This window comes from Calonectris borealis, chromosome 5 (genome assembly GCF_964195595.1).
Source record: "Calonectris borealis chromosome 5, bCalBor7.hap1.2, whole genome shotgun sequence".
Classification (NCBI taxonomy): Eukaryota; Metazoa; Chordata; class Aves; order Procellariiformes; family Procellariidae; genus Calonectris; species Calonectris borealis.
The window spans coordinates 42,312,549-42,340,519 of NC_134316.1; the positions used below are offsets into that span (position 1 = coordinate 42,312,549).

The following is a 27,971-nucleotide window of genomic DNA, read 5'->3' on the forward strand; positions in this document are numbered from 1 at the left end:
TGGTGGAGCTTGGCAATGATTGCATCTGTTTTCACACAAAGAAAAAAATTAAAACAAAAAGGAAGCACCCTGCTCCTCCTCAATGGATCAATTAGCCCTTTTCATATACCTACAGTCGCTTCACCACTTCTGCGGGCTCCCCTATACTGAGGTTATGTTCAACTCCGACATTTGCTTCATACTTCATACAACTGGTTTCTGTCTTATCTTATCATGCAAATGCTCTTGACAGACCTGAGTTAATTAGTTTTCACTGTATTCTTAACTGACCTTTATGCCAATTTGTAATCGTGGGTCAGACTCAAACACACGTTTCTGGCACTCCTTGATCTCACCGTGGGCACTAGAGAGGCTGGCACCCAGATAAGATCACTTACACTCATCCTGCTGCCCTGCAGGTGCTGAGTGTCAACACCAGGCTCCAGTGCTCGTACACACTTAGGCTGGGGAGGCGCTGGGCATGCTAGAAAGGAAGCAATTCTAGTGAAGTTTATTGGACTCTTACAGTCTGGCACCTGCTTTGCAGTGGTATTCCCCTCCTCAGTCCGAGACTGCAGACAGTCTTGGGTAAAAGAATGACTTTTTTGGTCTTTGGTGTGTTTATTTGCTCCTCCTCAGCTGGAGGTTAGTGCCAGAAGTTTTTACAAAAGCTCATGTTTCCTGACTCTATTAATGGTGTCACTTCTCCTAGAGATTCCCCACGTGCAGGAAGAATATCTGGCCAGGATGAGGTGATGGGCAAAACGGTGTGTTAGCTCCTTTCCTCGCTGCTAACACCCCTTCCAGTGACTCTGTTTCAGAAAGGAGCCAGGAGTTGGGAGAGGAGAACCGTGGTGGCACAGGCTCTCCAACACCTTCCAGCTGCTCTCCTTAAACAAATGAGTTATTGGGTGGCCACACAGAGCTGCACCAACCTCCCAGCCTGGCCCACCTTCACCATCGTTAGTGTTTACTTGCTGGTTTATGGCAGCCCCTAAAGCCCACAGCCGGAGCTGACTCCCTTACCCCACTCCCATGGACAAACAGGCAATCAGTGAGGGGATCTGCCTCATCTGGCACAAAGGGAATTGCCCTGAGGTGCCACGAGTGGAAGCAGACCTCTCCCAGGTCCTTGGGCAACGCCGGTGACACAGACCTGCAGCGATGTGGCCCTCCCCGCTACGATTTAGTGCAACGTGAAAGAGCGAAACTCTCTCGGACTCCACCGGATCTCTCATAACCCTGAAGACCCGAGTAAAGCGGGCTCTGCGAGAGGCTGCTCTCTGAGACCATGGCAGCCTATGTGGGTACCAGCTGATACCACGTACCCAGAGCTGACCTTTGCTGCTGGAGAGCATGTTCGGGCTCATTAACGCAGCAGGGGTGAAGAGGAGGGGTGTCAGGTCTGGCTTGACATACTTGGCCTCACTGGTGCTGGATGTTTGCAACACTCTGCCTGGACTGCAGAAGTGAATTTGAGCTGTGTGTCCCAGTAAGAAATCACTTGGAGTGAGATTCAGGCTGACAGGTGATTTCTTCCCAGAGACAGAAATGTCTCTGCTGGGTGTTGTCCTGCCAGTTCAAGAGGCTGTGGGTAGGGGGATCCCTGTGATGCAGTTGTCAGAGCTGAGGTAGGACAAGATGAAATCTTGGGGGGGTTGAAATGTGACTGTGATTATCAGGTGTATTTTCTAACTATAGAAATCAGGTGCATGTGGAAGCTGTCTCAGCTGTGGAAGGAAACATTTTGGTTTTGGACCTTCCTTTCATTTTCGGATCTTCCTTTCGTTTTTCATCTTTGGATGAAGAGAGACCTTGCATACTTATAAAAGAGGAGCTCAGAGCCTTTCTCCTCTCCCAGCTTATGAAATTATAGTGTGGAAGCTCTTTTATCGCTTCAGAATAAATGAGTCAGTTCTGGGGTGATACATCTGGAGTCTTTGCAAATTAGAGTGGTTCTCCAAAGACATCAGCGGTTATTTTTGCTACGGAAAATAAATGCAAGCAAATTAGGGAGAATACACCTAGTGCAGGTGATACTCATGGTCCTGCCCCAAGAATGCAAGCGGTGCCGTTGGCGCTGGAGGTGGAAGCGACCCAGGGTGCGAAAGCTTTGCTCTGTGACTGCAGCAGGTACTGCACCCACTGAGTCTCTGCTCCAGGGAGCAAATCCTATTTTGCCACTCGACTCAATGGCTGGACAGGGTGGAGGGCTCATTCACACGTGACTCTGTCCATTCCTGGTAAAGGACATCACTGGTTAAGTACGGTAGATCTATGAGTCTTTGTTATTTCCACAAGCGAGATACAGAGAGTAATATTACGCTTACAGATGAGTGTTGCGTCTGGGTACTTTAGAGGACAGAGTTCAGTTCAAATCAGCTCTCAGATAGACAGCAGCTGGAGGTAACTTCTTAATATTGTTTGCATCATACTGTGCTGGTGAGCGAAAATGACCCCGGCGACCATGTCCCATGATTGAGAAATGGGAGCGGCTCTCCTCCTTCTTTTAGGCGAATTGTAATAAACTCGGATTCAAGGGGAACCTGTCTGTGCAGGTGGAGAGGACTTCACTAGGAGAAAATTAGTTCTTCTTTTTGGCGTTATGAAATGCAGTAACAGGCAGGTGGGTTTTTATAGTTTACATTCATTGCTCTTATGAGACTAGTTTTTCTTATATGCTTTGGTTTTCAGTGCTGTAATTTTCTTCTTAGTTGTGATGGAGATGAATGATTTTAACACGTGACGGTTCATTTCAGGAACATGTCACAGGACTGTACTCTCACAGAGCAGCAAACTTCTGGCTGCAGTTCTGAACTTCCCGGCTCAGTCCTGAATTTTTAGCTCACCTTGAAGACGGAGATGAGAAATAGCCCCACCGACACACAAATGTAATTGAATCAGAAGAAATTAAAAATTGGGAAAGGATATCAGGGTCACTTAGTGCTGACTTCCAAAGTGACTGAGTTCGGATGTCTCAGCATCCACATGGGGTGACATTATGCCATCAGGGAATGAAGTTGCAACATGTGCACTGAGGTAAGGGCCTGGCATGGCATGAAATTGCTAATGACGCCCAGCAATTGCATTAAAATTAGAGCATGAAGAAAATGCAAATATAATTTTTTGTATTAGCTCCCAGGTAGCAATGAACAAACTGGAAGATTTTCAGCAGCTTTTTTGTATACTTTTTTCAGGGATAAGAGGGAGCAAAAAAATAATGAGGGTATCATAGTCTTCATAGTATTCAGCAGACATCCAACTACCCTGTTATTTTTGATTTGTCCCACTGTTTGCCTCACAGCTTAGCCTGGCTTCGAACTGCCACTTCTACAGAAATACATAAGCTCAGTTAGAGTCACAGCATGGGGAATAGCTAATACTGCCTGTACAATTCAAGGAAAATATAGAAAATCACAGGAATTTTATGGGAAACAATAACCTCTCTCCATCAGCAGGGAATGTAGATAAACTGTGGCAAAACCACATATGGCATAGTTCCCTTTCTCCATGGGAAGAGGACGTGCTTTATCCTAGTGGTTTCACCTCACCTCATCTTCAAGGTCAAATTTGACTCAGTAGTTACTAACAATTATATGTAATTTGTCTGTGACCAGCTAGCCTTGATACTGCAGAATCACAGAGTGGCTGAGGTGTGAAGGCACCTCTGGAGATCGCCTAGTCCAGCCCCCTGCTCAAAGCAGGGTCAGCTACAGCAGGTTGCTCAGAGCCATGTCCAGTCGGGTTTTGAACATCTCCAAAGATAGACACTTCACAACCTCTCTGGGCAACCTGTGCCAATGTTTGACCACCTTCATGGTAAAAAAAGTTTTTTCTTATGTCTAAATGGGATTTCCTGTATTTTGGTTTGTGTCCATTGCCTCTTACCTTTCACTGGGCACCATTGTGAAGAGTGTAACTCTGACTTCTTTATGTCCCCCTCCCCTGCCCCCCCCCAATCAGGTATTTACATGCTGAAGAGTCCCAGCTCTCTCAGCCTCTCCCCGTACGGCAGATGCTTCAATCTCCCCGTCTTCTTTGTGGACTTTTGCTAGACTCACTCCAGTATGTCCTTACCTCTCTTCTACTGGGGAACCGAGAAATGTGGCCTTGCCAGTGCTGAGTAGAGAGGAGGGATCACCCTCCACCTGCTGGCAACTCTCCTCCTAATGCAGCCCAGGAGGCTGTTGGCCTTGTTTGCCACAAGGGCACATTGCTGGCTCATGTTCAACCTGGTGTCCACCAAAATGCACAGGTCCTTCTCTGCAGAGCTGCTTTCCAGCCAGTCAGCCCCCAGCCTGTCCTGGTGCATGGGTTTATTCCTCCTCATGTGCAGGACTTTCATTTCCCGTGCAGAACTTCATGAAGCTCATGTTGGCCCAGTTCTCCAGCCTGTCCAGGTCCCTCTGGTGTGTCAATTGCTCCTCCCAGTTTTGTACCACCTGCAGACTTGCTGAAGGTGCACTCTGTCCCATCACCCACGTTGTTAATAAAGATGTTAAAGAGCATTGGCCCCAGTATCAGCCCCTGGGGTACACGACTAGTGACTGGCCTCCAGCTGGACTCTGGGCTGCTGATCACAATCCTCTGAGCCTGGCAGTTCAGCCAGTTTTTAATCTACCTCACTGTCCATTTATCTAGCCTGTACTTCATCAGTTTGACAAAGAATTGTCAATAGCTTGTTTTAAGTAAATATTTATGAAAGCAACATACATATGGAAAAATAATTTTAGAAAGTAGCCTCATGAAAATGTTTTGTCAAAGAAAACACTCCAGCAAATCAGCAAATTCCAGATAAAACAGTAACAAAAGACATTCATAAATGCTGCGGCTGTTCATTCATGCTTGGCTCAGAGTTTTAGCACTGCCAGCTTTCTCAGTTCTATCACGAGTCTTGTTTTATACACTGTGTGGTTGAAAGCTGGAATTTAAAAAAAGATAGAGCATCTCGGTTTTCATTAAGAAGAAGAAAGGAAAAGAAAAGAATTGGCCTTTGCAACTACAGCAAACATGCAGAAATGTGTCCTTCCTGCACCCTATGACAGCCAGAAGCCAAAAAGGAGAGAAATTATGACTCAGATCAGTTTAACATTTCTGAAGTACATCCCATCTCAGCCACTTTGGCCATTTTGGGGATACTGGACTCATGTTTTCAGAACACTCAAGATCAGCAGTGATAAGTGCATTAATGAGAGGAGGGATGGTCTAGATGGCCTGAAGCCACGTTTGGTTCTTGGCTTTTGTACAGGCTTCCTATGTGCTCTTGAGAAACTCTGTAGACGAGAGCCAGCAATACCACTTATCAGGATGTGTACGTCACAGCTCGGCAGGCCGTCAGACAGCACGGTGAGGGGAGATGTGCCGGTTATCAGACAGATCGGTAATCACAGCCCTCCCGCGTGTGGTAAATTGAATCTTACACTGGTAATTGCCAAAGTCAATACATTATCCTGTCACTTCGATTATGTAAAAATCTGAGATGCTGAAATGTTGCCTGTGGAAATGATTTCAAAGGCAGAAAGGCAAACCTACATCATTCACGAGGGAAAACTCCTCGCAGTGTCAAGAAATTCCTTCAGATTCAGCATGATGGGTTACCTGGAAATCTCCCTGCCTGACAGGCATCGTCCTCTGGGCATGTCCCACTCCCAGGGCCTCTGGATTTCAGGCAACACCTTATATTTAGGCAAAATATCCCAAATATCTGATATCCTGAGCAAAGACACCAGGCCAAAGTCTCTTTTAACCTTGAGGAACTGACTCAAGACCTGTGCCATGCTTACAGATAATAAGTGTTCGTCTCTCTGCTCATGAGGTAGTTATCTCTACTGACTGCCACGGGACCAGACTTCTCCCCTTCTCCTCTTTTCTCACCAAAGCCTGTGTTTACACAACAGGATGGATCAGCCCTTCCCATTGCCTCTGGAAAAGTTCCTGTCCAAGGTCTGAGAATCTCTTTGGTGTTTGCTTGGTTCATGATCTATGGGAGATGATCCCTTATAGTAAGTGCAGGCTCACTCCCTTCATCCACAAGATCCAAATCCTTTCTGCCACTTCGTTTTTCCTGGGAAGAGATGTGGAATAGGAAATAGCCTCCAGGTCTTTCAGGCACCAACAAACACCAGGAAAAGGCTCCAGCTACCTACTGACCTCCTGAAGAAGCAATTGTACTGCTGGTAGGCCTCTCCCTTCCTACCCCACCTCAGCAGACAATGCTCTAGGTAGCTGGAATAATTAATTTTCCATCGTGAAGCGTTAATAACCAGGTATGCCAGACATTTATTATCTGAAGCAGGCTCAAACCTGATTCTTTTAAGATTTCTCACAAAGCTACAGTGCCACAGAGATAATTTACGCTCAATCTCCCTCAGGGTCTGAGGCTCACTCTCTGCTGCATCGGTTACAGTTTCTCCTCCTGCCAAAATTGCAGAGAGCTGAAACAATATTTGTAAGGGGCAATATAAGACTCCTGGCTATTCATATTCTATCCACTGGCTAGGACTGTTTTTTTTTTAAATGTGTAGGATTGTGCATAGTTATTTGAATACACTCTTATTAAAAATAGTGTTGTAATGAACAACAAATTCATTTTATGCAGCTGTGTGATTTCTATTCTCCTGGTTTAGCCGATGTATATCAGAAAGAACTGGCCATCTCTCATCCATGTTCAAGCAACAGAGCATTTCAATGCCTCCACTTCTTGTGTTGTGCTTCCACTGCCAGATATTTTGTGCCTATGTTTCTATAGTAAGCCAATCTGATTGCTACGTGAGCCTCTGGTTGCCAACTGCTTCAGATGAAAAATTCCACACCAAAACCATCAAAAACTGCAGAAATCCTGTGTGGAATGAAACTTTCTACTTCCGGATACAGAGACAAGTCAAGGTACACAAACCAAAAACTCTCCTCTTCATCTCATCTCTATGCAGCTTCTTTCGGTTTAGCCCAAAACAGGATGTCCTGTCTTCTAATGCCTTTCTGAGTTTACTTAAAATTCCCCTAGCAAGCTGGAGCAAAACAATTCTGGCTTTTGCTGGAATCCACTTCTCTCCTAACAGATAATTATTATTTATATATCTGTAAAGTGAGCCTGATCTCCTTGGAGAAGGCCAATGGGACCAATGACAGGGTGACAACACAGACAAACAATGAAATGAAAATATAAAGCAACACTACAACAGAAAAACACATCTTTCCCTGAGAGGCCATGAAATAATGGCATATCAATGCCAGGAAGCTGCTACATTCTAGTATGATTAAGATCTTTACTTAGTTTGCTGCTGATAGTTACACTACCTTCAAATACCTATGAACAGGTGGCTGAAAGTGGAAAGCCCAAGGACATAGAAAGGTGGTTATTGATATGAAGTGACCTCTATTGCCCCCGTTGATAAGGGGCAATATAGGACTTCTGCCTATCTCATACTCCTTCCTAAAAGATTGCATTTTTGGTGAGAGCTACTTAAAAGCATAAAAGGTGACCCAAGAGAAATCTCAGTTCGGCCTTAATTGATGAGACTAGAAGCTGTTTCTTATAAAGGAGATTATACTAATTTTCTTACTCTTCCCTGTGACACTTTGTCATCAATACTTTTCCATTTCCTCTCTGTAAAGCAGGCACTGAACCTGGAAGAGCTGCAGAATGTTGTACTTTTTGAGTACATGCTAACGGATTGGACATTTTTAATTTCTTTTCCCAGAATATTCTGGAAATTACTGTTTCTGATGATGACATCATTCATGATGATGACCATGCAATTGTGCTTTTTGATGTAGCTAAAATCCCCCTTGGGGAAAGCGTGTTTATGGCATTCCCACTAAATCCACAGGTAAGAGCTTGGTCAGACATTTAGTATGTCTTGACGTCCATTCTCTCCCCTCTGATTAAAGAGGTGTGCTGTCTCGTCTGTCTTTTAACACCAGGACCAGCTTGGTGGTGAAAATGTAACAAACTTTATTAAAATCTTGGAAATTGCACACCAGTGACAAAATAGATGGCCTTCTCAAATTCCTGTCGGTTTCCTCTGGCACAGATTACGGCCAAATTCCCAAGCCCAGAGCAGGGGCAATTTTAGGGAAGCTTTGCACTTTTAATAGTCTGACAGAAAATGACAGAGTTTATCTAATCCTCACAAAGATTATAAAAAGAAAAATGATACAAGGACAGGGAAATGGCCTGTTTCCACAATATTTTACTAAACACTAAGTCTTAGCATATTGTGTTCAGCACATGGAAGCTGGCAGGGAAGAAAGTGTGAAAAACAAAGGTTTGCTAGGGAGACATGTAAGCACCAAACACCCTTTGTTCTGCTAATACAATTGAGATCTTCTTTTCCTTGGGGAAGAAAAAGCTGCTTCTGTCCTCTAATGCTGACAACAGCAAGCACGAAACAGAATATTGTTATTTATTAAAGCATAAAGGAAACTGTGCTTGCAGAAATGAAGGTCACTTTGCAAACCTCTGCACATGCTAATCGAGACTGCTTTTTTTTTTCCTCTTTCATTTTCAGAGGAGGGAGGAGCTGGAAGTTGAGTTTGTATTGGAGAGCATGTGAGTAAAACACCATTATTATGGGAGCAGCAGCTTGGAGTGGTGCATCAGTGCAGGGAAATCTTCTGTACACCCAGTATCATCTTAATAGCCAGATTCACCCTTTTTCCAAACTTAATGTGTGCATCAGCAAATCATTGTAAGAAAAGAAAATGCCACAGTGTGGAGAATGAGTTCAGAATTTTTAATTCTGTGACTTTCTCTTAAAATTTATATATTGCTTACATAGTTCTGAGTTGGTTTTCTGGGGCTGGTAAATCCCACTGCAGTAAGTCTATAGATATTCTGGAGAAGATTCTCTGGGCAGCTCACGGCTGAGGAGAATGTTGCTACCCAATCCATGAGATACCTGTGCTATTAAAGCTGTTACCAGCACCTTCCAGGTGCTTTATTGCAATTGAATCATTTCTGCTAGGTAGTTATGTGGCATCTGGTGAAAAGGGAGCGTACCTCTACAAACAATAGGAAGGAGCAAATAAAAAAAAAATTAAGAGAAAAATGCGTCCTGTTCAGGACAGTATCCAGATTATATTGTTTATAAAATACATATTATTTGGTCTTGTTTTCTAGCCGGGGTCCTCCTGAAACCATCATCACAAACGGGGCAATAGTGGTAAAATATTATTTGCTTTGTTCTCTTGTGTTCTTTCCCACGTCATTCCTTACCTTAGCTGACTATGATAGCAGTGAGGGAAACATTGCAAGTCTTCATTCTTTAATGATACTTTTTCTCTTAGGAGCTTTATCTTTGAGGAGGCCAGCATGATCTCAGGGGAGCCTTCAGATTGCTATCATTTTCCCCTGTTTTGTCTGCATCCATTGAAAATTAGAACGTTAGTTTAGCATAGCACCATCTTCCCAAGTGATGATGAAGTTAACTCTCACTTCCACTGGCTCTGGCAGAAGTCTCCAACACAGTTGGCCCCCACATTCAAGCAGTGACCCTTCCTACAATGACCCTTCCAACGTCTGCCAGCACTGGTGGTGAGATGGCTGGATGAGTAATCTAATTCTCTGTCCCCATCACGTCTATTCTAGTGTCGTGAAGTAGCCTGTTTGGAAGTTCACTTGGACAGCAGGATGAAAAAGAAGCATTTTTCAGGTAAGCTTATTAATTCTTTAACAGAATATGAGTGATTTTACCCTCTCTAACAATGCCTAGAAATTGCATCATCCAAATACTAAGGCTTTAATTGACCACATCTAAGGCGATTTGTAAAAACTTTGCAGTAGGGAACATCACCCGTTCTGCAGCAGGTGTAGGTTCAGGGTTCTGACTTCACGAGGAGCCTTGTGCCAGACTAGAAACAACACCAGATGCTTGTACAGAAGGTATCTAAACCCCAAGCTGCGATGCTGAAAACCTCTGCAGTAGTACTGTTAAACTCTGAAGCAGCTTACTTCCTTAGGGCAATAGTCCATGGCCTTAACTTTCCTCAGGATCTCTGACAGTTCGACTTCTGCATACGCACAGAAACACCTCATTTTTTGCAGGGGTTAGCCGCTCAGCAGCTGGCTCCCGCCTGACCCTGATCAAGATCCAGAATCTAGAAGTTCCTCTGCCCACATCCCCTGAGGGGCTGGATCTGGTAGGCAATCTCAGAGCATGCGTAGCACACACCGGCAGGATTAGCTGATCTCTTCATCTAAATAGGGTCATCTGCTGCAGAATCAGATCTTATTTTAGGAGACTGAGAACTTCTGTTGCTCATTATTTGGCCTGGGATGAGGGTGATTTACAATGCAAAGTACCTGGTTGCATTCACTGTCATGATGCAACTGCAGTAGAAATGCAGCAGTGTAAAATTCAGTGCCATTCACATCACACTCCCATCCGGCTTCTTGTTCAGCCCATTATAAAGACACAACCACCTGTAATTTTTGTGTCTTGGATCACTTGCAGAAGACAGCTTTCCAAATACAAAGGAAGAGGAGAAGGGATTTGTTCAAAGCTACCTTTTGCTTCTTTTTTTCCCTTTCTCTCTTTTTTGCAATTAGAAGTAACTTTTTGTGTGCATTTTATCTCATTGTTTTAGAGAATGAGCTAACATTTACAGTGAGAGGATCCTTTGAAGAAACCCAGAGAGTTTCAATGGGCTGTGACTCCCGCTCCCCTCTTCCAGATCCCACTTTCTTCCACTATGCCAAATACAAGCAACCCTCCCTGGATGTTGTACTCACAAAGAAGAGGAGGCTTCCCACCTTTGTACGTTACCCCAGAACATGGTAGACAACACAGACAGTCCTACGATCTGACCTTTACGTGTGAGTAGGCAGCAAGAGTAGAACATTTCTGTCTTAACCAAAAAGCGCTCCGTGCTCCTTTTCAGTGTGCTTGCATGTCATGCGGAGCAAGAAGGAGCAGAGGCATCCCCCTGACTCTCCCTCTGAAGTCGCTCCCCTCTGAGCGGGCAGTAGTCGGCGAGGTAAGTGTCCACTGGCCATGGGGAATCCTTTGCAACCTTCTAAAAATTGTTGCTGGTTCCCAAGAAGGAGAAACCGAAGACCACCTCTCTTTATACAGAGCCAGTTGTTTTCTAACCTCCCTCGAATCTAGGGCAATGCATAATGAAGTAAATTATTTGGAGCAAAATAAAATGGGAAATCCAGGGGAGAAGGAGGAAGAAGAAAAATGTCTAAGCTGTTGCTCATGCTCCTTCTATTTTCCATGTCCTTAACCAGCCTGGAGGTCACTGGGTGCCACCGGAACGGAGGGGTGAGGCTGCAGCCTGGCACACCACCACGGGAGGCAAACCCATGCCATACTTACGGGGTGCTCAGCCTCTTTGGCTTCCCCTTGTGTCTCACATTGTTGTGTGACAGACTTTAGTTTCAAGACCCGTGTTTAATGGTGGACCCTCCCAGGGAGGTGAGGTGTAGCACTGCAGTTCTTCTGCTATTTATTTGTGTAGCTAAGTAGTACCAGCGCAAGTTACACCTGAGTTTCACAACAGAGAGAAGATGCAGACTACGATGATAATACCAAAGTCGTAATGTATTAAATCGGTGCACATCTCTGGGTACATTGAGACATGAACATTGAGAGGACAGTCTGCCTCCCAATCTCAGTTTACTGAAGTTCAGAGCTTTGTAGATGTAATGATGACCCCAAAGAGCTATGTCTCATTCTGAGTGGGGGAAAAGGACTGTTCCAAATAAAATATCAATATTCATAATTTTACCTTTTTAATTTTCAGCACAGAAAATTTGATTTGCACTTTAAGGTGAAAAAATGGTAAGTTACCTTATTTATCTTCCTTCTGTGTTTTTCCCCTCAGCTCTTTGAATTTGGATAGTTATCAATCAAGTTCCAATCCCTTTGTTACCACCTGCATCCTGAATGCTGTCTCATGCTCATTTCAGACTTTCAAATAAAATGGACTCAGTACACAGTACAGAGATTTTCAGTGGCTGTGAGTTTGTGTAATAGGACTATACAGTGAGTTAAGAAAAGGTTTTATAAAGAATACACCAATTTTCTATTGATATTTTGCTGCAATCAAACTTATGTGCTAAAGGCCGCTGTAGACATTCTTTGTTACCTCTACAAATTATTGCCAAATGCAGATTTTCAATAAAAGCAGCATTTCAAAACTAATTGAAAAAACCTTTCTGTTTCCCGAGGTCAGAGAAAAAAAAAGAAAGTCCAAAGTCAGAGTGCCTGGTCACTCTAGGATATGAAAAAACTGAAATAATAAATGCACCTGCATTTATTTTTTTAATGTCTACTCAAAGACATAAATGCAAATTAACTCAATCAAGTGATGGCTTGTTTCTAAATAAGGAAAACACATTGTGTATGTTGAGATATTGTTAAGGCCTTAGTAAAATTTATAAGATGAATGTGTAACACTATGTAGGAAATATTCCCTTACAAAAGCAGGTGCATCTTCTATCGTGCTGTTTATTTTCAGTAAATATGCTATGAGATAAACATACAGTTTACAGCTGTCATTTAAAAACTTCTTCCTTACCACACCTAAGGAAGATTTTCACAGCAGCTTCCAAACTGCAACTGTAGTACTTATAAATATCCATAAATGACTGTCGTGGTTTAACCCGGCAGGCAGCCAAACCCCACGCAGCCACTCGCTCACTCCACAGCCCCCCCCGGTGGGACGGGGAGAGAATTGGAAGGGTAAGAGTGAGAAAAACTCATGGATTGAGATAAAGACAGTTTAATAGAACAGAAAAGGAAGGGAAAAAAAAAAAAGATAGAATATACAAAATGAGTGATGCACAATGCAATTGCTCACCACCCGCGCTGACCGATAACCAAATAGCGATCGCTACTTCATGGATCACGCTTACCATTCATATACTGAGCATGATGTCACGTGGTATGGAATACCCTGTTGGACAGCTGGGCCAGCTGTCCCGGCTATGCTCCCTCCTCCCAGCCTCTGCTTGGTAGAGCATGGAAGCTGTCCTTGACAGGGTACTAGCAACAACTGAAAACATCAGTGTGTTATCAACATTCTTCTCATACTAAATCCAAAACACAGCACTAGGACGAAATTTAACTCTATCCCAGCCGAAACCAGGACACCCACACACAAAAACACATCCAAACATGAAAGTCCACAACTTCACTCCACCATTTGCAGGTATGAGTGGAAGTTTGTACAACTTTTGAAGGTGTGTTTAAAAGCCACTTTTAAAACACTGCCCTCTGCAGGCTTTTGGCTTTATGTCTGAAAGGGAAGAATTCTGTTACTTGTAGCTGTATTTAATTTCAGGCATCTTCAGCAAGGAGAAAAAAAAAGAAACTCTCTCAGTCCAAAAGAAGACGCACTGTTGCTCTCCAGAACAAACTAAAACATTTCATCTCTTCCTGCTTTGCTTTATATAGACCTGATGGTGAAAGCATGTCTATTTATGAAGTAGAAGCAACTAAAATGCTGAATTAGACTATAAATGTGATGTGAGATACCTGATCCTGTGTTCCAGCCAGGAAGACCTAGATGTACGCCTGGGGTTTGACCTGTGTGCCCAGGAACAGGATTTCATTCGCAAGAGGAAGAAGGTGGTTGCAGCTGCTCTGAAGGACATTCTTCAGCTGGAGGAGGACTTGCAAGACAATGAGGTATCTGAGACATAATTATTCTCTGCTTTCTCCACAGCTGAGTGTCAAAATGGAGCACTTTGTTCAACTCCCATTTTCCTGGAAACAGTGTAAAGTTTCATGTGCAAGCTATGGCTGACTTCTTTTCTCTCTTCTAGGGAAGACATGAGTACTCAGAGGGAACATTAATAAAAACCTGTAGGCCTATTGCTACAGGATCTAGCTTTGTGTTGAGTAGCAGTGTGCACAATAATGCAGAGGAGGGCTAGGTGCTCTCAGGACCAAAGCCAAAGCTTCTTTAGGCCTCACAGTCATCTCGGCCAGATCTAAACCATTGATTTAGCACTTCTTTCCCTCAAGGTTCATACTGGACTTTATTTTGTTGTGCCTTTTGTGCCGGCATTTAGGCTCCCATTGTGCGAGCACAGCACGCTGCCTGTCTGACTTCATCATCTGCTGCAGCTAGAGCGTGTCCTTGCTTGGCAAACGGGAATGATAACAAGGGGTCCAAGGTAGGGAAAAATCAGGTTTCTCTTTTTTAATTATACTCCCACGACTGCAGTGTAAAGCCTGCACTCAGATGCAGAGATGACAAATTTTCCACGTTTTGCTCTAAACTGAGGTCAGCAGGTTTTTTGCACAGCTGGACCTTTCACACTCAAGACCTTGCCTTTAAATGCCAGCACTAAGCCGCGGGCCATTTCCTTCCCCTCAGATGTAGAGGCACCCATACTTCCCTGCAGAACAATCTCCCTAGGGTTTCCTGATGATTTGCACAAGAGACGAATTCACCCCAATGCATGGTAGCTCTCTCTACTGTTAACGGAGCCAATTCATATTTACCGATTAATCCTTCTTCTAAGACTACCAGATCCTGGATTTCTGTACCATCACAGACAGAAGTAATTGCAGCTCATAGTATTGTATGTACATACGTGGTAGGTGGAGTGAGTATAGTTTCTTTTTCCCCCAGCAACTGTAAAAGGGGATGGTGTCACCAGCCTCTGGTCTCAGGGGATCTGAACTGGTTTGTGCTCTTAAACCCATCACTCATGATACATCTAGTATGGCCTGTGAAATAACTATACAATGGTAGAAATCGGCTTTAGCAAACTTCAGTAATGCAGAGGTTATTACTACTCATTATCACATGGAAACTGTGAGACAGCACCTATGTTTTCTGGTCATTGCATCTGATAAAAATCTGGTTCAGATGGCAGGAGGTACCCTTCCCTCTAGTTTTCTGCTGGTCTGTGTTACTGGTTTTGCAATAGAGCACTGAAAATGTGATGTTTGAGATGATGGATTTCATGTCCTAATGCACAGCTGCTTGGCAGAGGAAACATGAAGTATTTCTTACTCCTTCTATGCCCCATTATTAATTCAGGTTTTTCTTCTCCTTGCAGACTGGTGGTATGCAGCATCTTTATTACTTTATCAGTGCTGTAACTTTTTCTTTTCTAATCAATGATGTCTCTCTCCCTTCTCAGACCATGTCACTAAATGCATGTATTTTGGGATTGAACAGGTACCTGTGGTGGCAATCATGACAACGGGTGGTGGAACCAGAGCTCTGACGGCCATGTACGCTCACCTTCTCAGTGTGCAGGAACTGAATGTCTTGGACTGTGTCTCATACATCACTGGTTTATCTGGCACAACATGGTAAGACCAAGATAAGCAAAGTCTTCATAGGAATTTTCTATATGTGATGTCAAGAAGTGATCTGAAGAGTTGTATCATCTTTACTATCACAAAAGGACTTTCTTTTTCTGCTGTGGCTTTTTCTTATTTCCTTTGGTGGGTATTTGCCAGCATTTGGAATTAATTCAATCCTGATTAAACATGGGGATGGTACCACACACACATGTGCTTTTCATGTAAATCAAGGCATGATAACTTCCCAAAGCTCTGCTTCAGAACTCACATTTTTCCTTGTGTTTCTTTTCGTCTTTTTTTTTAGGACCATGTCAAACTTGTATGAAGATCCTGACTGGTCCCAAAAGGATCTTAAGGAAACGCTCAATGATGCCCGAAAGCATGTGCTCAAAAATAAGTTCTTTACTTGTTTTGCCCCTGATCGTCTGAAATACTATTTGAAAGAGTTGTACCAGAGGGAACAGGAAGGACATCAGATATGTTTCACAGATCTATGGGGACTCATCATCGAAACCATGTTACATGAAAAGGTACAATAGCAGCACCTTTCTCTTCAGATTTGCATATTTAGTGAATATAGAGGTGAAGGCAGGCAGTAAATCAAAAAATGGTTGAGATTGGAAGGGACCTCTGGAAGTCATCTTGTCCAACAGCCCTGCTCAAGGAGGGTCAGCCAGAGCCGGCTGCCCTGAACCATGGGCTTTTGAATATCTCCCCAGGTGAAGACTCCACAACTTCTCTGGGCAACATATGCCAGTGTTTGACCGCTCTTACAGAAAAGGGGTTTTTCGCTTCTTTGTTTTTCAGGTAGATGCCTAAAGCATGTGCCTTGGCGGTATCATTCTTTGTGTTTGTTGGCTGTATTATGCAGATCTTAACATCACGCCTGGTACAGAAAGGGTGGGAATAAAGAGAAATAACGGGAAACTTATAGTATGAACAACTTTAAAATGAATTCACGTGTAAATATTTAAATGAAAATCCTGCTGTTCTTTTAAAAGAGCTGCACAATGGGACAAGGCAAAGAAAAATCACAAACACAGACCCAAAGACAGTATCTCTGAGTTGCTAATGGGATTACGTCACCCTGTAAACATTTCCACCAAAAGGCAATGATCAGGCTCTATTTTAGTATTCGTGAATGTTTCCTTCCCAATAGACTATTTATATTTAAGAAAGAGAAAACATTCCGCCTGTAATACAAATAACTCCACACACATCCAAATTTCTACTGCCTGAGCACAGCACAGCCTGAGAGGCTCCCTGGGGGTGGCTCAGCGGGGAGCTGTGAGCGTCCCTGCAGTGCCACAGCCCTGTCCTCTGGACCGGCACCACCCGAGTGAAGCCCAGGGACACAGCCACCCCCCCAAGGGCTGCTCCAGCAAGGGGGAGCACCTGCAGCTCTCCTTCGAGGAGGATCTGAACTCAGCACCCTCTCAAGCCTTGGCACAGCTGCCAAACCGTCCTGCCCGTTCCAGCCTGCCTGACTATGCAAGATGCTCCGCAGCAGAAGCAGTGGTCAAGGCTCACTGAATATTAGCTCTGTCTGAGGCTTGGCTCTGTCACAGGTCTGAGGAAAAGATGATTTTCTGGGCAGTCAGGGCAGGGCTTACTCTTTCTAAATGAAATGTTTCATGCCAAGAGTGCTTTTCAAATATTTCCAGACATTTTCCTGAAATAAATAATGTGAATAACAACATTTTCTTCCTACCATTGAAATCTCAGGGTTTTTTCAGCATATGAATTTAACTTAGGTCTACTTGTGTGCTGAAGTGGTGGGGCTGGGAGGGTCAGAGATAGGGACGGTAGCACCTCTCTGAACTAAACTGGTGGGAAACATCCTAGGGAGTCTGGTATGCACTGTGTTGTCAGAGCCCGGGCAGAGGTGAAGTGGGAGGCTCTTTGTGTCATCTAACTGTCCTCAGCTACTGTCCTTCTTCAAAACAGGAGGACTCCCATAAGCTCACAGATCAGCAGCAGGCACTAAATCAGGGTCAGAATCCCCTGCCCATCTACCTCTCTCTCAATGTGAAGGATAAAATCAGCGACCAGGATTTTAGAGGTAATAATACTCCAGAATTGCACTTAACGTTTAATCCCAATAGGGGTCAATTTGGACTAGGTGAAGAAATCAGTTCAATGCACAAATCCTCTAAAGGGCCAATCCAGAATTTTAATAGTTAAATTTTTGAATGTCTTAGTATATTCAGCTGTATTCAGGATCAAAAGCAGGATGATGGAGGACATTATCACAAAATTACCTGCTAGATTGCCTCAGAAATCTAAAGCTTGTAGAGAAATCTAGATGTAAGAGGACAATTCACTCTTCACGTTCAACACTGTGAAATGTACGGTGAATAAATGTCTGTTTGCAAAGTGTGTTCGTTAGAAATCAGTCTGCCTTAACCTGGCCAGTATCATATGTTTTATTCAACTAATTTGTGCCTCTGCTGCTGTAATCAGTCTGTCTTGTGTTTTTTCTTTCAGAATGGGTGGAATTCACCCCTTACGAGGTAGGATTTCCGAAATATGGCACCTTCATTCGTGCAGAAGATTTTGGTAGTGAGTTCTTCATGGGTCGCCTGATGAAGAAAATCCCAGAATCCAGAATCTGCTTTTTGGAAGGTAATTTGTTGCTCCATGGAAATGTAATGCAATATAATATAATCCACTCCTGTGCAAACCCCTCTTCTGAAATGAAGCACTTGTTAGTATATTTTTAACTGCCAGGAGCAGTATATGGTAAAATATTAGAACTGGTAACAGGTCACTATCTGCAGGCTTTTTTATTTTCTCTGCAATTTTATTCAGCTGAACAGATTTATTTGATTTCATATGTGGTTATGCTTACTGACATGAGGCGTTCACAATACTTCTATGTCTTTGTCAGCAACAAAAGTTGTGTAACATTGCCGCTAAGTTAGATCATTAGTCTCTTCTGCAACCTGAGTCTCTAAAATGCAGGCTTTTATCTACAATGTTCCTGCCACAGCTAACTCTGATGAATCCTCCAGGATAACACTTCCATTTCGGAGCGCAAATAGGTCATAATATTTACCTTTTTTCCCTCTTGCACAAGAACAGCAAAAGCACTAAGGAAATCTTTTTTTCCCTTTGCGAAAGCAACCTCTTGCCTCATTGTTCTTCCTACTTCCACCAATTGCATAAACGAAGTTTCAGGGGCTTTTTTGAGAAGTTAAGACTATTTGCCGGTGTGGAGATTTCACTACAGCTATGGTGAGGTGTAAGGAAGCAGTCAGAATCTCCCCGTCCCTGGCTGCAACATCAAACAAGATGCCCAGGTCTCCCCTTCTGTGGTCAGAAATGCCAGCAGGTCGCCAGCCCCCTTCCTACACCTCCCACCTTGGCACGTTCTTCTTCCCTTCTCTAGAGCGATGCTGAGACATTTGTGTCCCTGTTCCCTGCCAATGACCCAGAGTCCCCTCATTCAGGCAGTGTTACTTACTTCAGTGACACAGTTATTTGAAAGGTTTGCAGCAAACTCCTTCGCACCCCAGCCCCCGAACAGAGCAGGGACTGACTACACAGGTCCTGCAGCTCTTTCCTGCGCGGCCGAGCCCGTCCCTCCGGCTGCAGGCTGGCACTGCTGGGTCAGGCGATCGATCGCCAGGCTGCTCCGGCGCAGCCTCTTCTCTCCATCACTCGGTTCCTCCCCGGAGCGCCAGGTTTAGTTCTGCAGTTTGGAGGGTTCAGGAAGGCACCGGTGCACACCCGGCACATCTAACCATACCAGGTAACGGTGTTTTCTCAGCCTGAAAGATGATTGCAGGTAGGTGGCAGTCTGGGCTGCCATCAAGTTTGCTACATCTGTTACTAGAGGAACCTGAAAATGTAAGCCAGGTATGCCTTAAACCCTCAAAATTCAGAAGGCAAATCAAAAGACTTATACATTTACACTTTCTATTTTCAAAACTTTTAAGTCAGCTTCCTCATGCTAAGGGATATTAGTGTATGAATCTTGAATGTTTTGCGGTTGACAGTTCTGCATGATAACTGCGTACCTGTAACAGGATTATGCTAGAAATAAATGAAACCTTTAGAATTACAAATGCTGAGAACTTGGGGAACAAGAAATGTTGAGGACAGGTGAAAAATGTTAAGGACAGGTGGAAAATGTTAAGATGTACTTGACAAAACGTTATTTGCCACATAACAAAAATGAATGTATTAGCAGCTATATTGAAAATACTACCAGCCCTCTTCATATATCCCAATAAATTAGATTCTTTGTATACATTATGGATTCATATACCAATTCATAAAGACATTCCTTTTATTTGTGCACTAAGATAATATAATGAATAAAGTTTGCTGGAGAATGCAGAAGGTACTGAAGAGCATTGTGAATGAAAATGCTTCCAGGACTTACCGGTTTACTTTCTGTCAAATATACCCTATGCCACAGGGATCTGGAGCAGCGTGTTTTCCTTGAATCTTATGGATGCTTGGTATATATCTGTTCATTCAGAAGACTTCTGGCACAAATGGACCCAAGACAAAATTACTGATATAGGTGGGTTATTCTTATGCCGTTATGTTACTTTATTGTCTCTTTTTTTTCCTTTCTTTTTCTTTCTTTTACCCTCTGTGCTGCTATTCTCTCACTGAATTTTTCAAAGCCATTTTGGAATTCCCTCGTCAGGGCTTCCTGTAATCCATACGGAAACCAGGAGGAAATTCATGCCATGTATTGCAGTATGGCAATCATTTCAGTTGTGTGAGAAAAGAACCCACGGGATCTGTCACAGGAAAAAAAAGAGAGAACGGCCCCCCATTTTCAGAGCACAAGGGTAAAACTGGAGAAAAATATCCCTGTAGACTAGGAGAGGCTGGAGGCCTCCCCTAGCAATCCACAGACTTCCAGTTTCTCTCCTGGAAGTTGGAGTATGGCATGAGGCTTCACGGAAACAAGAGCAATCACCATCCCTGCCTCTCTGGAGTCTACAAAGCACAGTAGTATTGCCAGTCATTCCAAACTAGTCCTAAGGATGAGATTTGCAAAACACGCTACCAAATTAAGAAAGATCTGCAGGGTCAGATTTCAAGGAGAAACACCCAAGATAGATGTGCTACAGAGAAAAAAGATGAGCAGGAAGATGTAGCAAAAAGAGTGATTTATTTTACCTTCTTGCACTTGTAGGGGGTAGTTTCTGGTTGTTAAAACAAGGAGCTTGCCTTTGCTGGTAAGGAACATTAATTATGTTTGTGTGGCCGAGAGATTGTGATTGTGTGGCTTTTTAATGTGTGTGGCTGAGAGATAAACTGTAACACGGAGTAGCAAAGGAAGACAGGATAAGTGCAGGATATTGTAGTGGATAAAATCATAGAAAAGCAAAAGAAGTTATAGTAGATGAGATGGATTAATTTACAGTACAAACAAGGCCTTTATCACTGTGGACTGAGAAGAAGAAATGGATTTTTTCAAAGCTTAGCTGAAAAACTGTGAGATTTGTGGAGATCCTGGAAATAAAAAGAGAAAGAAGTCCAAGTTTTGCCAAACATGTTAAAACAAGTCATGACTGCACAGATTAACCTCAACAATGAGACCACATACAAGAACTGTTACTCTTTCTTCTGCAGATGATGAAGCCCTATTCCCTGCAAGACCAAATGAGCTGGAAACTCGAGTGGTTTGTCCCACTGACAGCTTTTCAGACATTTTCCGGGATGTTGCCATGTTACGTCCAGCAGCTTCAGAAATCCATAACTTCCTGAAGGGCCTCCAGATGAACAACAACTACCTAGAGAGCGAGTTTTCCAAATGGAAAGGTACGGTAATAGCACCCTGATTTTAGTTACATTTTAAAGCATCCTTGTGAAAAAGAAACAATGCTTAAAAGATTATCAAGCCGACTACCTTTTCATTCTGTTCCCATCCTCTGATAATATTTGAAACTGTTTGTTCCCAAAAGCTGAAACTAGCTAGCAGGAGAGGCTTCAAAAACAAGTTCTTAAAAATTTCATGAAGACTGGCAACCGATAGATGAGAAATCTATCAATTAATCTTTGATTAATCAACCAGCATATGTCTGCTGACGTGACAGCCAGCCAGCCTGCACGCTTGTGGTATGGCACTGGTGTCATCATATGCTGTCTCTTGCCTGCCCAGCACTCAAGGGATGTGTGAGGGAGCCCTGCTTCATTTTACTGTTTTACTTATAAGTAAGATATAACCTTTGTAAGAGTATTGCCTGTTACACAGTGTGGGAATTAGTGCTCAGTCTGGTACCAGGTCCTCCATGTTGCACACGGGGTTATGCCTGCCTCGGCTGCGTACCTTTGTAGCTGTGTGCCTGTTCTCGTAGCGTGCAAGGCACCAAACATCTTTAATCTTTAGTATGTTGAGACAATGAGGTGCCATTTTAATTTATTCCATATTAAAAAAAAAAAATCGACCTGATCAGAGTCACACACAAAACCAGGGGATGGAATTAACTCTGTTCTCCTGAGCCCCAAGTTAATCCCTTTTAATTAGAGGAAAGCCGAAGAAATTGCAGAGTAAATAGTGAAAAGAGGAAGCCAGATGAGGAACTGAGAAATGACTGAACTGCAGCTATCAGCTATGTAGGTAGGTCTAAGACCCAAGAAAAGCTGAATTCTGTTTTTGTTAACAATTGACTCTGTCAGCACATCTCTTGTATTGAGCACCATCCTTGGAAAAAAAACATGCTTCTTTTCTAGACTGCGAGCTTGACTCTCAGCCCAACCACCTGACAGCAGCAACAGACTACCTCATCCTGATTGATACGGCATTTGCCTTTGCTACCAGCTACCCACCCCTTATGAGGCCAGAAAGGAAAGTGGATGTCATTTTGCATTTCAACTACAGTTCAGGTTCCCAAACAGGGGTGAGCCTCCTACATTCTTCTTTACTGATATCTCTATTTCATCACTGACTTCCCAGAATGGCTGATCCTCTACTCATAGAAACTTTTTTTTCTCAGTATCTGGGAAGTGTAAATAAGCTAACAGTTTACCAGCTACCACATACCTTTATTGAACAGTACAAGTGTTATCAGTAAGTAAGCATTTAGTAAACTGAATCTGCCCATTTTATGTGTAAATGTGTTTTAGCTGATTTGAAGGCAGTCAGATGTTAAATGAATAAAGCTAAATGTATTTTAAAATCGCCTAAGACTTCTCAATCCAATCATAAATATTCTTAAGCATGGGAAAACGTACATTCGGGGCAATACAATCGTAAAATAGAAAGGTTTGATGCAGAAGGCCAGGTATGCAAATAAATGCAAGCACAGGTTGTATTTAGGAACTTTAAAAACATTTGAAATAAAAAGTCGTCTAAAGGCAGCATTTTTAATACCCAAATATGGGATGTAGATTCTCAAAGACAGGCATGTGGACTCACATCCATCCCATTTAACTCTGGCCTTTCAGATCTTGGCTCCATATGCAGTCTACAACACCTAAGCTGGGTACGTGCCATAATCTGTCAGAACTTGGCCCTTACCCCATAAACATTCCCAGTGAAATTGGGGTTTGGTCAAATTCAATCTCAGTGCTTCCCACAAGTTCTGATGTTTTCTTCTGTTTTGTTTTTCTATTGTGGCAACTAGCCTCTGAAAGAAGCCTCTAAATACTTTGCAAAACAGGGGATTCCCTTCCCTACAAAGGTGCCAGATGATCAGGAAACTCCACATCTGAAAGAATGCTACATCCTTGGTGACAAAGAGAGCCCAGAAACACCTATTGTCATATTTTTCCCTCTGGTAAATGACACCTTCAGGGACTACAAAGCACCTGGTAAGTTTACAGCTACCCCTCACATTAACAGAGGCAGTGGCTGCCTTCTTTCTCTTTTTTATAGTGCAGTATCTGTTTTTCAGATCGTCCTGAAAACACAGATTCAGACTCCCTTTGCTTAGATATGAACCCTATCAAGAAGCTTAAAATACGTACATTTTCCTAAAGAGTAGAGCAGCAGCTGGGACCAGCCTTTGACACATATGCCCCTCTTCAGATTGTTTTGGGGCTTTTCATAGCTAGATTGTAGAGTTTACTGATGAAAAGTATATTCTGTTTATCTGCAATGGCAGAAGTTAGCAGGGTTATTTCCTCTCATACTTGTCATCCTTTCCTGTTAGAGAATGCTCTGGGGAATCTAAGGATTTCATTGTTTAAAATCATTTCCAGGCTTACAGTTAAGCAGATATAACCTTGAAAACAAAAGTGTGAATTAGCAAAGTGATGAAAATATAACACTGAGCCATGCTGACAGCTTCTGTTCACTTCAGTGAGTCCTACTTTGAAATTTAAGATGAGTTTCAATAGCAATGTTGCCAGTCACTTCAAAACAGATGATTTCTAAGTCCTGGTACCATATCCCACGACTCCATACTACCTCTGTTGGTGCCAGAAGTCTCAGTTACTCCTTCTCCAGATGATAAAATTCCTAACTGATGCTATGAGAACACTTATTTTTTAATCACTTCAAAGCCCCCACAGTATACTGAAAACCAGAAGTTCAGGGCTTGTATACTGTACATCAAATTTAATAACAAAACAAGTGCAGAAACTACTGTCCCAATTTTATTAATTCTTTTCCTTCTTTTTTTAAAAACAAGTCGTAAAAAATCATACAGTACTTTTGCTTTGTAGGTATTCTGGATTGAGTTCATTGCACATTTCAGGTATGCAACTGGGGTTTTGAACAGGATTCAAATAGTCTAAGGGTATTTACGCAGGTACACACACCATTCTACTCCAGCTCTTAACACAGATCAGATAACTGAAAGGTTGGTTTTTATAGTTGCCCTTGGTAGAAAGAACTAGAGAAAGGAGAAAAGGAGAACGAACTAGAACTGGAACTGAGAACTAGCTTCTGTACTGCTCTGTGAGGGAGTTTGCCTCCCCTCTCCCCCTCAATAATTTCCAGAACCCAGGGATGTTATTCCTAACTCAGCTGTCTAATATCAGGTGAGCATCAGATGACGTGCAGATGCCACATGTCAAAGTAAGTTATCAGGGAATCTAAAAAGGGGTGTTATTAGGTATGTAGAAGTTGTATATGAAGACCTGCATGACATCTGCGTATTGAGGCAAGCCTGTGCTGCCCGACCGGTTCAGCTGGTAGCTCCAAGCTGAGACTAAACAAAAAAAGAGAGAATGGGTCCTTCTGAGACAGGTGAAGTCTCAGGCGAGCTGACCTGGAAGGGCTCGGCCCATGCAGGTTTCTGGGAGGGCTGCCACCTCTCAGCTGAGAGCCAACCTCCACGGTGGCAGGACAGATACTGCAGAAAGGCCTGGAGGCTGGGCATGGATGTCTGCCCTTTGTTAGTGACAGGCAGAGATCAGCTTCATTTATAGCGCTTCAGTACCATGCCCTAGCCCAGATCTAGAGTGCACAGCATCTGAAATATTAGTTCAACCACATGAATGGGCAGTTTTTCCATAGCCAGTTCATCCATCAGCTCATTCAGCAAAGGGAATATACAGCCTGGGCAGTAAATGAGTAGAACTTACATATTCAAACTGGGTTACTCCTGCACTGGTTAGATTATTCCACAACTGGAGTAGAAAGGGGAAATCCTTTGTGTGAGGTGGCTTAGACTGCTTCACTCACACAGCACCAGTTGCTTGTAACTCTCTCTGCAAAGCCGGGAGGAGTACATCTATCAGACTTGGAGAGACCCTTCCAGGAAAATCAGAACCCTTTTCATCAATGTTGTTAGATCAATGTTAGAGAAGATCCCCCAAATGCCTGTGGTCCTGTCAGTAAGAGATGCTGACTTTTCAGAAAGCCTAGTGCCCTGCTTTGGTACAGGTGGTGCAGGCATCTGTGACTGTGGAGGTGGATATTTTGCTACGGTAACAATCTCCTGCCAATGTGATGGTCTCACTAGAGGCTGACAGAAAAATTCTCCTGTCTCTGATGCTCTCTTATCTGCGATGAGGGGGGATCAAGCATTATACTTCCTGCCTGTGTTAACCTGATAGTATTATCATTACTGCCCATTTTGGGGTTGTTACTGCTCTCTTTCCCTCACGCCAGCTGTTAGAAAATCAAGAGGTCCGTGGGAATGATGGGGAAGAAAAAAACATGTGTGAGCCCTCATGTCAGGCGTACAGGCTAGCGCACAGCAGTGGATCTCCACATCTTCAGGTATCTGGTCCAGGGGTGGGAGCCTCAGATGTCCTTTAGCAGTCAAAGGCATATACTGGAGCCCAGGAATCTGCAGAATCTAACCAAATTAATTGACTTTTTCCTTTCCAAGAACCTGTCTATTCTATGTACTAAGAGGTAGATATAAGTTCAGCCTGCTCATATGCTGTGTCCCATCAGTGCAGTGTCAAGCCAAAACTAATATGGCCAAGTGGGCTTCTTACACTCTCTGAGCGCAGGCAATGATTGCTCACTTTTGCCAAGTTCAGGAAGGGCAAGTTTGCCTATACCATCAGCTCCGAGGGTGCATGTTGCATCTACTGAGTTTAGTGTACAGATGTATTTCCACCAACTCAGTAAGTTATGGCATGTCCAAAATAGCAGCTAAATCAAAAACACTCCTGATGTCACTGTCTAGAGCAGATGGCCAGGTTGAAGCTGACATCAGCTATTATTTCGAATCACAGGTGACTTATAAAGGTCCTAGAAAAAAAAGTGAGGAGATGTGTTTTACATCTCCTGCATCCATGAGTTTGTTGAGATTTGCAATTCCCATGGTAAGCCTTGGGTATTTTTCTCCCTGTACCAGCAACCTACTGTGGAGGTCCTATGAATAATTTCTCTGCCTGCAAATAAACTTCTGCATTAGCTTTGGATCTGGTTTCTACTGTCAAATGAATTAAAACAAATAATTTAACTTGTCTTCAGATTAGAAGATACGATGGATGTAATATTTCCAGAGATGACACTTGTGGGACTACTTGCCTAATTATTTTGCCTGGATCTGTGATGCACATGTTGATTATCCTGGGATGATGAAAAGGGCATGAAAAGCTCTTTCAGTATCCCTGTCAAATCTTAGTGATAAAGGGAATATCAGGTTAACTCTCACTGTTGAGGTTACTTAAAGAGTGTAGCTTTTTATAGTAGTAAGTAGCTCAAGGAAATGACAATAAATATTTGTGCCATCTGCTTCCGGGATATGTCCAGATAATGGCTCTGTGAAGTCTTTCAGTTTAGATAATATAATCTAGTTTTTTAGGTCTGTTTTCTGTATTTTTTGATAATTCTTCCCAGTAGGAACCAAGAGCAGATTGTGCTAGGGGATGTGCTAGGCTGTGCTGGCTGAAAGAATATTTGTCAGGTCGTTGAGAAGGCCGGTGTGCTTTTGGAAAGCTTGAATCACTGAAATACATGGATTTCCAGCAGCCTATTTCTGAAGGCATGAAAGCATAGTGGTGAGGAAAATAAAAGATGTAGAGTCAAAGATGGAAGGCACAGAAAGTGGCAGTGGCTGCAGGCCCATCACCTGCAAATAAACCATGCTGTTATGAGGTCTTTGCTGTAGTTGTCTGCTTTGGGAGAAGGGGAGGAAAGAGAAAAAGAGTAGTTGCCATTTACTTGCACCTTGGCTAGAAGTGTAGGTGCTGCGATGGCTGGGAGACAACAGCAAGATGGGGGCCGGGGCTGGGAGAGCATCAGTGCTGAGAGGGACTTGGGGACCATGCTGACGGCTCACCCCAGAGCTAGAGGAGGAGGTAGGGAGTCTCACACTCCTGTGCTCAAAAGAAGAGCTACTCTACTTGTTTTGGCATTTCCAAGAGTACCCAGGACAATCCCTACTCCCCTCACCACCACCAGCTTCTCCACTCCCTGCTGCCAACCAAATATCCCAGCAATCAAATGCCTGTGGAGGGAAAATTTTGGGTTGTGATCCACTGTGTGTGCATGCCTGAGAAACACCCAGACCCTCATCGCTTTTTGCTAATTAACCGAGTCGTTGTTTGTCCCTTAGGTGTGAAACGTAGTCCCTCAGAGATGGCAGAGGGTGATGTTGATGTTGCCAATACCTGTGGTCCATATTACATAAACAATCTGAGTTATTCAGAGGAAGATTTTGACAAACTGGTGAACCTAAGTTATTACAACGTCCAGAACAATAAAGATTTGATTCTTCAGGCCTTGCATACTGCCGTGGAGCGGAAAAAGCAGCATAAAAAAAAGCAACCACTGCAAAAACCACCCAGTGGGGATGGTATGTATGTGCTCGGTAGAGAGGGAACCCAGCATTTGGCCGACTGCCCAGCACTAGGGAATATGAAATAAAACATCTATGAATCCTGTTAATGAAGAAAAAAAGGAATTTGATTAGGAAGTGAAGAAAAGCCAAAGAATGCTAAGAATAGCACTTTGTCATCGAAAATGCTAAAGCCTGTCTGTCAGTGAAGGGAATAAACACAAAAAACAGAGCTCTTCCTTAATGAATTAATGTGCTTCCCTCGTTGACAACCTCAGGAGCGTGACTAGGTGAGGCCGTGCTCCGCTTGTGTTTGCAGGAGTGACCTTTCAGGCCAAGGCCGAAATGCGTGGACAAGGAAGCACGAGGAAGTTTACGTTGACCGTGTTTGTGCTCTACCTGTGCTATAAAAAGAGAGGATCGTCAGTCCAGAAATGCAGCAGAGAACAAAATCTGTTGTCTCTAAAACAAAACCAAGAAGCCCATTTGTGAACTAAGGAGTCTTTATGTGAATGTAAATAAATATTAATCTTTGTATAATAAAACACTTTTTTGGAGT

The 27,971-nt window shown here is 43.2% G+C and overlaps 1 protein-coding gene across 1 annotated transcript in view; it reads left to right on the forward strand.

Annotated features, from left to right (window-relative positions):
• The window catches only part of LOC142083209 (cytosolic phospholipase A2 epsilon-like), a 43,626-nt gene extending 16,021 nt beyond the window's left edge, over positions 1-27,605 (forward strand). Inside the window, exons 6-23 of the mRNA XM_075152447.1 lie at positions 6,728-6,864; positions 7,680-7,808; positions 8,490-8,530; positions 9,101-9,143; positions 9,569-9,632; positions 10,567-10,736; positions 10,861-10,956; positions 11,728-11,765; positions 13,481-13,616; positions 15,124-15,260; positions 15,559-15,784; positions 17,202-17,316; positions 17,742-17,879; positions 19,681-19,788; positions 20,856-21,044; positions 21,957-22,123; positions 22,850-23,036; positions 27,191-27,605. Of these exons, the coding sequence (XP_075008548.1) occupies positions 6,728-6,864; positions 7,680-7,808; positions 8,490-8,530; positions 9,101-9,143; positions 9,569-9,632; positions 10,567-10,736; positions 10,861-10,956; positions 11,728-11,765; positions 13,481-13,616; positions 15,124-15,260; positions 15,559-15,784; positions 17,202-17,316; positions 17,742-17,879; positions 19,681-19,788; positions 20,856-21,044; positions 21,957-22,123; positions 22,850-23,036; positions 27,191-27,501 (2,432 nt within the window). The 3' untranslated portion in view covers positions 27,502-27,605. The remainder of the gene's footprint in view (positions 1-6,727; positions 6,865-7,679; positions 7,809-8,489; positions 8,531-9,100; positions 9,144-9,568; positions 9,633-10,566; positions 10,737-10,860; positions 10,957-11,727; positions 11,766-13,480; positions 13,617-15,123; positions 15,261-15,558; positions 15,785-17,201; positions 17,317-17,741; positions 17,880-19,680; positions 19,789-20,855; positions 21,045-21,956; positions 22,124-22,849; positions 23,037-27,190) is intronic.
• The last annotated feature ends 366 nt before the right edge of the window (positions 27,606-27,971 follow it).